This window comes from Rana temporaria, chromosome 1 (assembly GCF_905171775.1).
Source record: "Rana temporaria chromosome 1, aRanTem1.1, whole genome shotgun sequence".
Lineage (NCBI taxonomy): Eukaryota > Metazoa > Chordata > Amphibia > Anura > Ranidae > Rana > Rana temporaria.
The window spans coordinates 448,840,740-448,857,522 of record NC_053489.1 but is presented as its reverse complement, the minus strand read 5'-3'; the positions used below and the strand labels follow the sequence as shown (position 1 = coordinate 448,857,522).

Sequence of the window (16,783 nt, the reverse complement as noted above, 5' to 3'; positions counted from 1 at the left end):
GCGTGTTTTATGTAAATACGTCGTGACCCGACGTAAATTACGTTTTTTTTAACTGCGCATGCGCCCGTCCGTGGGGGTATCCCAGTGCACATGCTCGAAATTAACCCGGAACAAGCCAATGCTTCCGACGGTAACATCATTCTACGCAAATCCCTATTTGCGAACGACTTACGCAAACGACGTAAAAATTTCAAATTTCTACGCGGGAAGGACGGCCATACTTAACATTGAGTACGCCTCATAACAGTAGCTTTAACTATACGCCGGAAAAAGCCGAACGCAAACGACGTAAGAAAATGTGCCTGCCGGACGTACGTTCGTGGATCGCCGTAACTAGCTCATTTGCATACTCGACGCGGAATTCGACGGAAACGCCACCTAGCGGCCGCCGAAGAATTGCAGCTTAGATCCGACGGCGTACTAAGACGTACGCCTGTCGGATCTAGCCGAGATGCCGTTGTATCTTGTTTTGAAGATACAAAACAAAGATACGACGTGCAAAATTTGAAATTACGCGGCGTACGCCAACGTAATTGTTCTGTGGATCTGCCCCATAGTTTTTCCCGATGTGATTCCTCTCCAGCCTGACTTGCATACACACGTTCATGCAAAAAAAAGTCTGACCAAAGCACGGTGATGTACAACACAAACGACGGGACTATAAAGGGGAAGTTCCTTTCAAATGGCGCCACCCTTTGGACTGCTTTTGGGCTGCATACTTGATTCTGAGCATGCACGTTTTTTTTTCTCCTCGGAAAAACAGACACACAACCGTTTTTCGCGACGAGAAAAATACTGACGGGAAACACAACGAGAAAGAAAGAGAGCTGGTTTCAACTTTTTTTGTCTGCAGTTTTTTCATTGAGAAAACTGCTAGGGAGCATATACACAAGACCATAATATATATAAAAAATGGCAGTTTTCTCGTCGTGAAAAACAGTCGTGTGTACAAGGCATTAGACTTACATTCATTACCCCATTCTTCATATTCTGTGTATGAAGATTTGAAAATAAAAAATAACAGTGCATACTACAGTTGAAGAAATACAATCAGTAATTAAAAAATTACTACATAACCATCATATTAATATACATGTGATGAAGTCAAAATAGGAAGATTACATTTTGCTACCTTCCGCCTTCGCAAACACATACTGTGAATATTTTCTCCTGACACAGTATAGCATCCATAATTGGTCCCAGTGTGTGACAGTCACTAACGTCCAATATGGCTTAATGAGTGAGTAGTGATTTTGTGTTATGGTGTCTATTGCTATGGTTTTATTAGTTGTTGCTTATTGCTATCTTTAACTTTTTTCATTTACAAATTCAAGAGAGGAGAGCAGTAATACTGACTGCAGCAGCACGTACCATTTTCTAGCATAGTTTAGGAGTTTATAAAGCATTTCATTGCTTGCTATAGGTAATTTCCCTATTCTTACTATATTCAGCTCAGTATTTATTAATAAAGCATTACATACATATTTTAATGCTATTAGTGTAAGTGCCTATTTGACTGTGTGTGGGTAAGGGCACTAGAAGCCAATCCTGTGAGCTGAATGGCAATAAACTGAAAAGGAACAACTAATAGGAGGACAGAACAGAGGGATGCACTTCATCAGTCTTGTCCTGCTTCTTCATTAGCAGGTCAATAAGCTCCCACTTTTCTATTTTTTATTTTGTGTATTTATATGCTTGCCTTGAGTTTAACAGCTTTTAAAATCAGCATCTTGTAAATCCCTGTAGAGCAGCTCTCACACAAGGAAAAAAGTATTATTACCCTGAGCTAATCAGGCCATGCTGCATGCACACATGCCAACAAGGGACAAGAGTAGAGAGATAACCTTATTAGTCTGCTACTACTTTTCATTTGGGCTAGGCGCAGGGACAGAACCTCACTCTGTTTCTTAAAGTGAAAATTCACCTGAAAAGGCAAGTTCAGCCTTTTCTCCCCATCACCCCCTCCTTTAACACTTTTGGATTTTTTTTTTTAGGGAGCAGGTACCTATTATTGACAGCTTCCCACTCCCACTTCCACTCGGTTTCTCAGGTAAATCAAGAGGAATGTTAACCCCCCCGCTCGCAACCTGCTGGGACATGTCACAGGTCCCAGGAGGCTGCAGGTCCATTCACAAAGTGCAGTGGAGAGCCGGCTGTAAAGCCGCAGGAATTCACAGCCGGCTTCCCACATCCAAGATGGTGGCACCAGGAATACAAAGACCGGCAAAGAACCAGTTTGAGTGAGGGTCCCTGTACTGGTAAGTGTATGTTTATTAAAAATCAGCAGCTACAGTATTTTTTTTCCCAGATCGAAGATGCTCTAACTGCAGTAATAAAAAAAAGTGATTTGAGCAAACTGGCTATGCCTAACAAGACTGTAAATCTTAGGACTGGACAAAATATTAGATCCTAAAACAGTTCCAGTATGTATTTCAAGTATGCATTTAGCTGTTTGCCTGAAATTCATCTTTATCTAAGGTTAAAGTTTAGTTTGGTACTGTTCACTGATTTTAACCTGTTTTGCTTTTGCAAAGTCATGGCTGCAATATCCCAGCTGGAACAAGAAATGATGACCAAGGCACGACGACAGATTCCACAATGCCAGGATTCTGTGGAGAAGCTAAGGCTGCAATGTCTTGCAAGAGGAGCATCTGGAATTAAAGGCTTGGGAAGGTAAACAGACTAAGACAACTTTTTACAAATATATTAACATTTATTATCTTTCCAATTATTTATTCCTGTTCATGTATTCTGAAAATCTCTTATTTTAGTGATAGCGTTTTAAAGTAGAACTATAGGCAAAACTTTTTTTTTACATTTTGGATAGAGTAAGGGAGGGTTGTAACCTCTGTAAGGTTTATTTTTGCCCTCTTTGTACCTTCACCTCCTGTCCCATAGCCAAAACAGGAAGTAAGAGGAAATCTCTGCCAATTAAGGCTGGGTTCACACTAGCTGCGGCCGCGGGGCACAGCAGGGGGTTCAATGTGTCCCTGTTCTCCATTTCAGGTGCGAATCGGGTTCAAGTTTGTTGCCTTAATTTGGACTTGAAATGAAGCCAAAGACACACAGGACCTTTTTCCAGTACGCTTCGCGGTTGCCCCGGAGCTGTGTGAACCGGCTTCATTGAGAGCTGGTCACAGTCTCCTGTCATGCAAATTGGATGCAAGGAAACCCACATCCAATTTGCATCAGTGTGAACCCATCCTATGGGAATCTCCCAGATCACCAAAACTAGTGTCCCCTTTAGAAGATTTCCCCTCTATTATTTTTCTGAGTAGAACCCAAAATTTGGGATTTTCTTTTACTTTCACGACTGGTGAATTAGAGCTACGCCTGTATGAGTTAACCAAACATTTTTCTAGTCATCCTGCTCCATTAATATGTTGGTTCAGCTAGAAAGGTAATAGAGCTGGCTAAACATAACAAGTGATGGTAGCCTCGATGGAATTTAATAGAGGTTGTAATGAACATGGATAATTAAGTATTTAACTACCAGCAACAGTTTTAAAGCAGCACTGGGATATTACAAGCCCAATATTCGGTTCATTGTCAAAATAGAATACATCAAGTTGAATTTTGACTTTGGACTTTAACAGTTTACTATGTTACATAACAATCAAACATTTATGATATCCAGACAAAAGACTGTTAATTTTTTTATTATATTTCTGGGAACGAGTTTTAATACAAAACTGCTTTGAGAAAGACAAACATTAAATATTTTGTATTTCTTTTTAATTTTAAGGAGATAAAAATGTATGTTTCAAAATCAATATGAAACCTGTTGGATATATCAGACAGACACTTTCCAACTTTTTACATACTGTTATTAGTTAAAAAATCTTACTGTTATTCAGGACACATCAAACTGTGTAAAATGAGAATTTACTGCAGTCTAAGTTTTTTATTGATCCATTGCAGCCTGATCTGGCAGTACTCCCAACAATGCCTCTGTAGGGAGCTTCGGCACCTTGGCAAACATTCTGTGTCCTGTAAAATCTGTCTCTTTGAATTTTCAGTTGTTCGTCATGCTATTATTTTTGTAATCTGCAGTGGGGGTGGGAAAGGAATGTGAATGATCTATTTCTGAATGATCTACAATAATCAGACTGCAGCTGATATCCAATGGAGATAGTTGTAGAATGGCAGGTCTGGTATTAGGTGTTCAAAAAACAACAGGTTACTGGTGCTTAGGACCAGTAAAAAGAATGTGACCTAAAAATACTTTTAGAGGAACTCCAGCTCATAAAAGTTTTTGCCTCGGATACAATGCAGAGAATTTAGAGCCAATGTCAGGTTTTTATTTTCATTTGTGTTCCCATTGTGGAAATAATGCCATAGATCCTGTCCAGGAGAAACAACTAGTATGAAAAAATCTCTTCAAAATAAAAAGGAAAGCCCACCTTCGGCAGTTGTCACTGAAACAGGTGTCCCAATTGGAAGATTTCTCATCTTCACCTGTTCCTGTCACAACTGTAGAATTTTAGATTTTCCTTTATTATCTATCCTGGATTCAGTGTTCACCAGGAAAGAAAATGAGAGTGAAAGCCAAAAATAGGGACACAGTAATAAACACTGCCAACGGTTCTAATCCTCCACTGTATCCAAGTCTTGAAAAAGGTTTGGGCTGCAGTTGTACTTAAAGGGGTTGTAAAGGTTTGTTTTTTATTTTCTAAAGAGGTTCCTTTAAGCTAGTGCATTGTTGGTTCACTTACCTTTTCCTTCAATTTCCCTTGTAAATGTTTTTTTTTCTTTGTTTTCTTTGTCTGAACTTCCTGATCCTCCTCAGTAAGGTGTTCAGCAAGCTGTTCTAAATGACTTTCCACCGCTCGGATGATGGTGGAAAGCTTACTGAGGAGAAATTCAAACAAAGAAAACAAATATTTAAAAGGGAAATGGAAGGAAAAGGTAAGTGAACCAACAATGCACTAGCTTAAAGGAACCAATTTAGAAAATAAAAGACAAACCTTTACAACCCCTTTAAAGCTTTAAAAGTAATAATCCTTGAGTGCCCTTCTAGTTGGGCTGCTAGGTGAATTTCATTTTTTACTTCACTGTACTAAATAGAATGGTTGTTGATTGTTTTGGTCTGATAAGATTCCTGTGATGATCAATTGATCATTTATCATGCCCTAGCCAATCCCTGGAAGGAGGCATACGGGAGGTGGTTGGTTAGGTGATAAATGGGCAGGACGCAGGACGCCTGAGCAGATTGTTCTTTCCTTGTAACAAAACTGAACCCAGGCACATTTACTCCTCCCTAATATGAGAACCTTGGGCCAGATTCACAAAAGGGATACGACGGCGTATCTCCTGATACGCCGTCGTATCTCTGTTTCTATCTATGCGACTGATTCATAGAATCAGTTACGCATAGATATCCATAAGATCCGACAGGTGTAATTGTTTTACACTGTCGGATCTTAGGATGCAGTACCGCGGCCGCCGCTGGGGGGAGTTTGCGTCGTAAACCAGCGTCGGGTATGCAAATTAGGAGTTACGGCGATCCACGACGGATTTTCGCGTTCGCTACGTCGCCGCTAGTCTAGTTTCCCGTCGCAAAGTTAGTCGTCGTTTTGGGTGCCCTAACTTTAGTCAACAATCGTATTGCTGTCTAAAGTATGGCCGTCGTTCCCGCGTCGAAATTTAAAATTTAACGTCAATTGCGTAACACGTCCGGGAATACGGAAGTACGCTACGAAAAAATGACGTCACGGCGCGCAAAGCACGACGGGAATTGCGAAACGGAGCATGCGCAGTAGGTCCGGCGCGGGAGCGCGCCTAATTTAAATGGCACACGCCCATTTGAATTGGCCCGCCTTGCGCCGGAGGCTGCCAGCGTAGTTTTTATCGCAAGTGCTTTGTGAATCAGGCACTTGCGATGAAAACTTGCGGCGGTGTAACGTATCTACGATACGTTACGCCGCCGCTCACCTACGTGAATCTGGCCCCTTCTCCCTTACCTTTTAGATTTAAAGAACCTTTAAAGGAAAATAAAAAAAATCTCTTTTTTTTTAATATAACACAGGGCTTTCCGAATAATGGATGATAACTATAGTAACTCTTTGGACCTAGAAGAATTCTCCAAAGGGCTGCAAAACTATGGACTTTCCCTTCGCCCAGAAGAAGTGCAAGACATTTTTCAGAGATTCGACAGAAATGGAAATGGAACAATCAATTTTGATGAGTTCTTGAGCACAATCAGGGTAAGTGTTTTTTTTGTACAGTGTTTTGCATACATTTTCTGTGTGTACTATATTCAGGATTAAAAAAAAACGAAATGTTTGATTTTCTTTCCTTATAGTAAAGTATTAGATATTTTATATTAACTGTAACTAGCAAGTGCAGGAAAGGTGGCAGAAAGTTAGCTTCATGCTATGCTTGGAATAATTCTGAATAGCTTGTATTGTGCCTGGATATAACTATGGCATTAAATAACAGACATAGCTGGTTAAGTGAGTGGAGCGATACAACCGTCTCCCTGTCTACTAACAGAGAAACGAGGCTGTGAGAATTTTCTGCCTGCAGAAGCATTGAAGAAGTGTGAAAGCGCCAGTGCTGGGCTGTCTGAAATGTTTATTTGTAAAATTAAGCTTTTATTCAAATAATAAGCAGCAAAATATCAGTATATACACTTGGAACCCATACTTTTCCTTTTTGAACCCCTAAAGCACTATAGTGAACTAGTAGGGTGCTTCAAGGTCTACTTTACTAGTTTATATTACAGCATAATTTTAACGTTTCAACATTCTTAGATGTGGGGATGTAGGAGAAAAAACATACAGAAAGGACCTGTAGGTCAGCAGTGGTCTAAGCTAAACCAGACCAAAAGAAGTCCCCTTCACACATTGGCCAAATGAGAGTAATTCCTGCAGCATACACATGGTGATCAAACGTCTGGGCTCCAGAAATGAAAGTGAACGCCAACAAGCTAAGGGTTAAGTGGTAATGTAAGTGCAGTGGTAATGTAACAATGTCAGGTGCACTACACCTTTAGTACTTGGTGGTAATCCAACCGTATGGCACTTTAAAATCCAACTTTGATTGACACCTGGAGTTTTACAGGGGATGAGTGGGAATGATTATTGTTAGGTATTAGGTGGAGGGAAAAAAATGAATCTCCCAAAACCCTTTTAAAAGCAAATGGCAACACTGCATTTAAGGGCTCTTTCATACGGGCGGCCCGTTCAGGTCCGCCTGCCAGTTTTTTAGGCAGACCTGAACGGGCGCTCCGTGCTCCTCTATGGAGCCGTGGATGTCAGCGGTGACATGTCAGCACGTGACATGACATGCCTGCTGACATCCGATACGCTCCGATCCGCCAAAGTGTGACAGAGGAAAAACCTACTTTTCCATCTGTCTGGCGGATCGGATCAGGGTGAACACGGACAGACGGTTCGTGTTCATCCGATCCCCCCATAGGGGAGAGTGGAGAAAAGACAGGGCGGTCCCTGCATAGTGTGCGGGGACCGCCCTGTCATCCGCCGGCTCAGCGGGGATCAACGGAGCGATCCCCCGTGTGAAAGGGGCCTCTGAGTGCAGTAGGATTCTAGAAAGGTAAGCGTGGTAAGTGCAGCAGAGGAAAGCACTATGCAGCATTCAGTTCCCCCAGAACTGAGGATTATATATTGTGGTGTTATTATATGCACTGGCTGCAAATTACAGGCAGTCAAAGCCACCAAGACTGGACAGGAAGATGCTGGAGCCATCAGTGGCTGAGGATTTTTGCATGCACAGTCTCGGCATGAAAAAAATTACGTTTTTCGGCATGTAGAAAAAACGAAGTTTTTCGGCATGTAGAAAAAACGTAGTTTTTTCCAACTTCATCATTAAAACGACGTGATCGTTTTAAAAAAATGCTCTAGCAAAGGGCGGTGACTTACAACACGTACGACGGCACTATAAAGGGGAAGTTCCATGCGGATGACGCCACCCTTGGGGCTGCTTTAGCTGATTTCCTGTTAGTAAAAGGCGATTCTGGCTTTTCTGTCTGTTACAGCGTGATGAATGTGCTTACTCCATTACGAATGGTAGTTTTACCAGAACGAGCGCTCCCGTCTCATAACTTGCTTCTGAGCATGCGCAGGTTTTTTATGATCATTTTTTACAACCCGAAAAACGACACTACTTTTAAAACGTTGTTAAAAAATGCAGCATGTTCGAAAAAAAATGTTGTCGTTTTTCAGAACCCGAAAAATTATGTGAAGCCCACACACCATCATTTTAAATGACATTTTTTAAAAACTTCGTTTTTTTCATGCCGAAAAATGATCGTGTGTACGCAGCATTAGGTTTATTTTTCTTTGCTTTATTACAAGAATAAAAATAGTAGTTGAAGAGGTGGAAAGGGTAATAGGTAGTAGGTTCAGGTCTATAACTTTGTTCGTAAACACTCCTGCTTCCAGCAATGTATCTCTTGTCGCCACTCTAGCCAGAGTGGGTATTGTGCACCTGGATAGGTCTCTCTCACTAGCCTAGCATCCAGGGTGTCACACGGAAACTTTAGCAAAGTCTCTGCCACAGACCTTCCCAAAGGTGGAGATATATTCGGTCCAGAATCCTTCTCAACACAGGATTAAGCACCCGGATATCTCTTGAATAAACTTTTGTGAACTTAGAACTGACAGGCTACCATCACTCAGCCTCTCAGCAATCGTGCGTTATTCAATGAAGTTCAAGGCCTCTCCTGAGATACCAGCCTCGTGCTCTGTGCTCTCCAAGACGGGTTTAGCACAGGACCACTTGAACAAGCACCCCCAGCCATGAGGGCCACACAAGGGGGGTGGTGGGACGACAGCCAGGGACAGCCACACAACGACGTTGAACCAGAACTAATGACGTCTGTCCCTTAATTACTCTCCCCCAGCATGCACAGCGAGGCGATCAACCCCCGCTGATTGCCTGCTGAGGAAAAACACCCAATACACCCTGACTTGACTGCTGCCACCCTTGGCCTGGGGTGGTACCAACACCCTAGACAGCAATAGTGGTCACTCACAGTACAGCCATGGCTGGAACAGAGGACCAAATTTGGTAAAACAATACAGTCAGAGGTAGCTAAATCTCTGACTACCCTCTAAATTTAAGGCAGCACCAGCTATGAGAGTAGCAGGGCACTACACTACCATTTTGAATAAATTTACCTTGGCTTACGTAAGTCTTTTGGTGATTTTAATAGGAATGATACACACAAGACTATTCTGTTTGAGAGTGCTCGGGTATAGATGTGTTTTCCTGAACATTTGAAAAAATATGCCCATACACATGGGTGTGTAAACCCAAATTATAGCGTTTACATGTTTATAGCCATGTACAGCGTATTTTGCAATGCTAAATTAAGCAGCCGTTGTGGATCCCAGGTGCTGCAAATGCTTGCCCATATGCACTCATGTGATAGACTATCCGTTTAAAAGAAGGGAAGGGAAATTATTATTGTGTGATGGTTGTCAGTTTCCCTAGTACATCAGCCTTTATGTTAATTTCCACAGCCTCCAATGTCCAATGCTCGTAAACAAGTTATATTAGAAGCTTTTCATAAAATGGACAAAACTGGTGATGGTGTTATAACTGTTGAAGACCTTAAAGGGGTTTACAATCCTAAATGTCATCAGAAATATCAGAACGGTGAATGGAATGAAAGGCAGGTGTTCCAACATTTCCTGGACAACTTTGATTCACCCAACAACAAGGATGGGCAAGTAAGTTTCCTACTAATATAAAAATTTTACAGCAAAGTGTAAATTCCTTATTTTGCAACAGTTGGAATACCATTTGTAGCACTACCCCCACAGGGATCGCTGATTTTAACTGGTTCTTCCACAAACAGCACAGAGGCTACCACCCACCTGAGCAACAGTCCATCTACTCCGGCTCCAAAAAAAGTTCAGGGGTTGTCTTTTTTGTTATTTATTGCTGATAAAACGTAATAATAGGAAAGGGGTTTGAAGCATGGGATACTCCAAAACTGTTAGAAATTGTCAGTAAGAGAAAAATGTTCTCCTTAAGCAACAGGGAATATTAGACAAACTAAGACGGGGGTCCGCATGCAGTAGATTGCGATCTACCAGTAGATGACAGCCAGGTGACTGGTAGATCGCGGTCTGAGCTTGCTGACTCACCATGCCAGAGTATCAAACAGAGTACAATGCAAAGGCACTACTTGTAAAGTTGGAGTTGTAGTAGGGAGCAAGATTAGCATAAGCTGATACCTCCTCTGTAGAGCTGGCTCCTGTCCCATGCGGAGTGATATTCCACCTCTTATCCCAGCTAGCGGTCTCCAGAGTGGTGCCAGCCAGGGCCGCTGATAGAAACCTCCTGATGGGGCCCCCTTCAACCCCACCCCTGGCCCCACCCCCTGCCTTAAGATCCAGTGAAAGGACTGAGATGAGTGGAAAGGGGTTAATGATGCCAAGAGGTGCCCATGTCTTACTTTGTAAACTTACAATCTGTTTATGTGCAATATATTAAAGTATGCAGCAGTATAACTGGCAGAAAATGCAGGGGGGGGGGGGCAGTCAGTAGAACAATGGACAGAGTCCCCAATTTCACATCAGAGCTCCCTCCATCGCAGCAGAGCTCCTCTGTCACATCAGAGCCCCCTCCATCACAGCAGAGCCCCCTCCATCACAGCAGAGCCCCCTCCATCACAGCAGAGCCCCCTCCATCACAGCAGAGCCCTCTCCATCACAGCAGAGCCCTCTCCGTCCATCAGAGCCCTCTCCATCACAGCAGAGCCACCTCCATCACAGCAGAGCCCCCACCCGTCACAGCAGAGCTCCATTATCACATCAGAGCCCCCTCCATTACATCAGAGCACCATTATCACGGCAGAGCACCTCTCAACATCAGTTCCCATTTCAGGTTGGTGGGGGGCCCTCAGGAGGGGTTAGGTTTGTTTACATTACAAAACTTTTCTGACTGTCTGTGTTGTGTCTGTGCTGGCAGGCCAGATGCAGTGTCAGTGTGACTGTTCTAATCTGTTCCCATATGAGAGACCTCTCCTGTATAGCAGTGTGTCTCTTACCTCAGAAGTTCCTGTCCCGGGCTACTAATCCTCTGACTTCTCTCCTCGAGCCAATGAGAGCAGCGGAGGGGTGTGGTCTGAGGTCTAAGGAGAAGGTAAACTAGAAGATCTGGTCTGCATTGCAGAGCTCAGCTGGGTTCCTGGTAAACACAAAGCGGTTCAGACCTGGATTCTGTTTCCAGGATTTTGTAAATTAAAAATCCAGTGTGTACAATGAAAGCAGGGAACCACAGCCCCGGGAGCTAAATACAGGGTTGCTATGGCAACTCCTGCACCCCTTTATGCTATGCCCATGGTATTAACACAACACCCCCTGAGTTAGTAGGAGCGGCTGAGCGGGGGTGTACATTAGAAAGCGTTATTTTGTTTTTATCCACTGAACTGTCTTTGAATCTGCAGGGCCCCCCTGCTGGCCGAGCCCGGTACAACAGAGCTGGTTGTACTGGCTTATCAGCGGCCCTGGTGCCAGCAGCAGGAAAGAAGAGATCTTCAGGTCAGTGTAAAGCAATATATTGGGCATAATATTATAGGGCTGCTTTTACACTGATGTACTGCCGTTTACCCACACTGCAGGCGCAGGGAAGTGTACCTGTGTGTTTGCTGCGCTTAGCCATAGACTGGTGCACTTTCATAAAGTGCACCACACCTGCAGGACCCTGCTGAGGCTGGGGAATGGCCAGTATCTGAGACCATGAGAGTATCGGAGTCTTAGTCCAAGCAATCTCTGCCACTTATATCTCAAAAACACACAGTCACCAGAACTTAATTTTGGGGTCATTACTCACAAGTTCCCAGGACAGCTGCCACCTTCCTGGTGGATACGGTCCAGTGAGTGAGACAGTCCTTCTTTTGACCAGATTCCTTTGGTGAGGTCCTGCAATGAGTTCCAGATCACTTCCAAGTCCCAGCTCTGCCACCACTGAGACCTCACAGTCCACAAGCTATCTAAGGGGCAATAGCCCCCTGAGGCTTGTAACTTTGGAACTCTCCTTCCCTGGGAAAGACTGTCTCTCTCCAGGGCTCCAGACTATTTATCAGCTTCCTCAACTACCATCTGGGCACTCCTTCCGAAGGATTAACTAGGCCCTGATCAATATTCAGGCTGACTATTTGAATTCTTCCTCCCTGAGCGTTAAAAAAATATTTTCTAGAGACGGGAAAGCAGTCAAACTCCCACCCTATGAAACCTCGAACAGACCTGAACAAGCAATCGCTGCTTCCTTGATTGCAGAAAGAGCCAAAACGTTTATTTAACTAGCATACCACTCGGGGGGGGGGGGGGGCTACACAAGTGATGTGCTTTTGTTCTGGGATCCCTAGTATCTGGTTTTACATTTGTTTTAGATTTCAGAATAGTCTTCTCAAAAAGCATTTTTCACTTTTTATTATTATTATACAGGATTTATATAGTGCCAACAGTTTACAACTTTAGGGTAGACCGTGTTCTGTCTCAAGGACATACTGTATAGCTAAACCTTCTTGTCCCATAAACTTCAGATACCATATTTCTTTGATCTCAGTTTTATTACAACAAGCCGGGTGAAACTACAAAATAACAGAAATAGACCTCAATAAGTACAATATTGCATACATTGCAGCATACATTACAGAAACAACGATCTACAATATAGGATGAGATTGTAAAAACATACTTTTTAAGTTCTCTAAAGGGTTATGGCAATAGATTGAGAAATACATGTCTTGCTTCCTGCAGTATCTTCTCCAAGAATGGTGGCTGCTTCACTTCCTGTAAAGATTCTACCCAGAATTCCCTGCTTACTAACAACTTACTAAAATACACATACAGTAAATCAATAAAACAGAACAACTGCAGTAATACCAAAAAAGAAACCTAGATGGAGCCTGCATTCCACATATGATTGTCTTATGTAAATTACAAACCTTACATACAATTTTAACACAGATATAGATAATCAGCATAGACATCTGGTGAACAGAACAGACAGTACAAATACAATACACTTTAATACAATAGGAATCAGAGGGCCCCACTCCTTAAAGCTTAACATCTAAGAGGAAAGGTCAAGAGGTAATAACTGTGGGGGATGTGCTGAAAGAGAGAAAAAATGTACAGTTGTTAGGTGGGGCCAGATAGGCTTTTCTGAAGAGATGAGTATTCAGGGATCGTCTGAAAATGGACAAAGTAGAAGAAAGTCAGACAATCTGGAGTAGAGCATTCCAGCGGATGGGAGAGGCTCTGAAGAAGTCCTGAAGGCAAGCATGGGATAAGGTGACAAGGGAGTTGGAGAGTAGGAGGTCTTGGTAGAACAAAGAGAATGATTAGGTTGGTATTTTGAGACTAGGTTAGTGATGTAGCTGGGGGCCAGGTTGTGGGTGGCTTTGAATTTATTGTTAGTATCTTGAATTTAATTTGTTGGTTGAGTGGCAGCCAATGGAGGGATTGGCTAAGGTGTATAGCAGACGCTGAGCAGTTTGTGAGGTGGATGAGACGGGCAGCAGTGTTCATTAAGGACTGAAGTGGGGATAGCCTATTTAGAGATAAGCCAATGATGAGGGAGTTGCAGTAGTCGAGGCGAGAGATGACCAGTGAGTGGACTAGAAGCTTTGTGGTGACATTGGTTAGGAAGGGGCGTATCTTGGAGATTTTGTGGAGGTTGAGGTGGCAAATTTTGGATAGCGATAGGATGTAGGGCCGAAAGGTTATTTTAATGTCCAGGATTACACCTAGAACCTTGGCATGGGGGGACAAGTTGATAGTTGAGCAGTTGATATTGACAGAGAAATCAGGGGAAGTGGCACCTGGGGGCAGAAATATCATGAGCTCGGTTTTGGATAGGTTGAGTTTGAGGAAGTGATGTGACATCCAGGCTGATATATCAACTAAGAGGTGTGGTGCTCATAATAAGTTGGTTTGCCCGTGGTTATAAAGTCCATCCAGGCTGATATGTCTGCTAGTAAGTTGGTGATTGCGTGAGGAGACAGATGGAGAGAGCTGGGGGGTGGAGAGATAGCCATTGAAGGCAATCAACTGACCCAGGGAGGTGGTGTAGATTGAGAAAAGGAGAGGTGCTTTAGCAAAATTTCCCATGACTAAGCCAGCACAAGCACATAGTCTTGGTCAGTGGTTCTCAACCTAAGTCCTCAAGTACCCCCAACAAGCCATGTTTTGGGAATTTCTCTTGGAAATAGCTGTCCAAAATACCATGCCAGTACATGTGCAAGATAAAGAAAAACCTGCAAACATGGCCTGTTGAGGGTACTTGAGGACTGAGGTTGAGAACCACTGGTCTAAGTAATGGAGAAACCTTACCTCTTTTTCTCTCAACAAAGAAAATCACTGCCACTAGCTCATTTTTAAAGGTGCATGGGGATGCTGAAAGACATCAAATGGCAGGACGTTGAATTGAAAGTGTTTGTTTGGTCACTGCGAAACTCAAGAATTTTTGATATGAAGGCTCTATGGGTACATGCAAGTATGTATCCTTTAAATTGATCGAGAGCATGAAGTCTTCTGGCTGGACACATTAAATATGTCTGTTAGGGTTCCATCTGCAATCATTCTGGCCATACGTGCTTCTAAGGGCCTTCTTTAAATGATTATTTTCTTCAGCCTACTGACAGGAGACCATACATAATGGGAGTTCATACAATATTTCTGGTCCTGTGGAACAATTGTGCACTGAGAGTAGGGTCTCAACATACTTGCCCAATACCTGCCTTTTGTCTGAGGAATTTTATGACACAGGTATCTGTAATTGACTCAATTGCCCATATATGACTTAAAAGTCTAAACCAGACCCCAACTTGCCCTGCTTAGGCAGATGTACCCTCAAAATGGTTTCTGAGGCCTCTGCCCAGGAAAAGAGCCCCGTTTAGTGGACTGAGGGTGGACTATGCAATCTTCCAATTATTAAAGTGGTAGTAAACCACCGCAGAGTTAAAAAAAAAACTGTAAGACAATGGCTTAATGTGCTAGTATGCATTGCATTGCCGGAGTGAGTGGCCGGAGGAGTGACAACGTCACTCCTGCATGTGTGTGCGGGAGCCCTCGGTTCCGGCACAAAGCTCTGAGGGGCCGATATGGTATTGTCAAAGGGGTTTTGAATTCTCAATCTTTGTCTTCCTCATTTTCACTGCGTAAAACAACATGAAAGTAAAGCAATAGATTTCTTGGGGTCTGTACAAACTTTTTTTTACAAATGTACTCCTTTTTCCAGGTGACAGTGGAGGAATTCCTGAATTACTACAGTGGTGTCAGCGCTTCCATAGACAGTGATGTCTATTTTGTTGTAATGATGAAAAATGAATGGAAAATTTAGAACTACAACTAGCACCACAATTTTCTTCTAGATACATCATGGTTTATTTATTTTGCAAATGTAAAATTCACCTAGCTTAGTGAATGAGGTGAAGCTGTACCATGCTCAATCACATGCAAGTATAAATTCAGTTTTGTCCCTTACACATGACTGGGTATTGTTTGCCAAGTGAATCTTCACTTTGCTTCACCTTATTCACTAAGTTAATTGAAAATTCTGTGAACAAGTATGTAGATTATTGCTAATGTAGATGCTAGTGACCTGAGGAATCAGACTCTCCTCAAATCAACTCATGTTTCCAATTTTTTTTTATATAATTGTATTTAGTACAACTGCAAAATATAATAAAACACCTGAGTTATTAGCAGAACATGTTTTTGGTGTTGTGCCTGAGGATGAGTGGACTTTTAAATGCCTATTTCTTTCTTTATAGAACCCATACAGCATTTAGAAATCACTACATCCATGTAATGATTTTAATTGTAATTTCATGTTAATACTGTATAAGCTTAAAGGTTAGGTCACAGCTACTCCAGAACAGAAAGCTGGTGGTCAATACTATAATACAAAATAAAATAATTTATGCAGCTCAACCATTCATCAGACAAATTGTCTATACAATTGTGTATCAATCACCAGTGTGACTATAAGATCACCTTTCTTCCCTTCATCCGTGTACATGCAGCAACCATATGTGCAAAAAAAAAAAAAAAAACGCTTACCGTCAATCCAGACCTATTAAAGCTGGGGTTCACCCTTAGATGGCACTTTTTCCCCTTAGATTCCTGCTCGTTTTCTCTAGGGGAATCGGCTATTTGTATTAAAATATGAGCAGTACTTACCCGTTTACGAGATGCATCCTCTCCGTCGCTTCCGGGTATGGGCTGCGGGAATGGGCGTTCCTTCTTGATTGACAGTCTTCCGAGAGGCTTCCGACGGTCGCATCCATCGCGTCACGATTTTCCGAAAGAAGCCGAACGTCGGTGCGCAGGCGCAGTATAGAGCCGCACCGACGTTCGGCTTCTTTCGGCTACGAGTGACGCGATGGATGCGACCGTCGGAAGCCTCTCGGAAGACTGTCAATCAAGAAGGAACGCCCGCTCCCGAAGACCCATACCCGGAAGCGACGGAAGAAGATGCATCTCGAAAACGGGTAAGTACTGCTCATATTTTAATACAAATAGCCGATTCCCCTAGACCGAACGAGCAGGAATCTAAGGGGAGAAAAAAAAAATTTAATAAATGGGTGAATTACCGCTTTAAGTGTATTGAGGTCAACAAATGTTTTGTAGGATGCCACTCACTGGGATTTTTTAAAAACTTGATGACACGTAACTTACAAGAGGTAGCATACCAAAGCAAAAGATGGATAAATAGAGAGAGCACTATCAACTTTAAACTTTAATTATTAAAAACAGCAAAAACACGCTCACATAAAAAGCACTATCAGTGCTATACC

General features: G+C 42.6%; 1 protein-coding gene across 5 annotated transcripts in view; it reads left to right on the top strand.

Moving 5' to 3' along the window:
- CAPS (calcyphosine) overlaps positions 1 to 15,922 on the top strand; it is a 49,699-nt gene extending 33,777 nt beyond the window's left edge. For 4 of the 5 annotated variants that reach the window (XM_040327340.1, XM_040327357.1, XM_040327349.1 and 1 more), the window contains 4 exons: positions 2,535 to 2,673; positions 6,029 to 6,206; positions 9,489 to 9,698; positions 15,223 to 15,922. In XM_040327340.1, the coding sequence (XP_040183274.1) occupies positions 2,537 to 2,673; positions 6,029 to 6,206; positions 9,489 to 9,698; positions 15,223 to 15,324 (627 nt within the window). In that variant the 5' untranslated portion in view covers positions 2,535 to 2,536 and the 3' untranslated portion in view covers positions 15,325 to 15,922. Of the gene's footprint in view, positions 1 to 2,081; positions 2,259 to 2,534; positions 2,674 to 6,028; positions 6,207 to 9,488; positions 9,699 to 15,222 lie in introns of those variants that run through there. The other variant, XM_040327330.1, reaches the window with a different exon arrangement.
- The last annotated feature ends 861 nt before the right edge of the window (positions 15,923 to 16,783 follow it).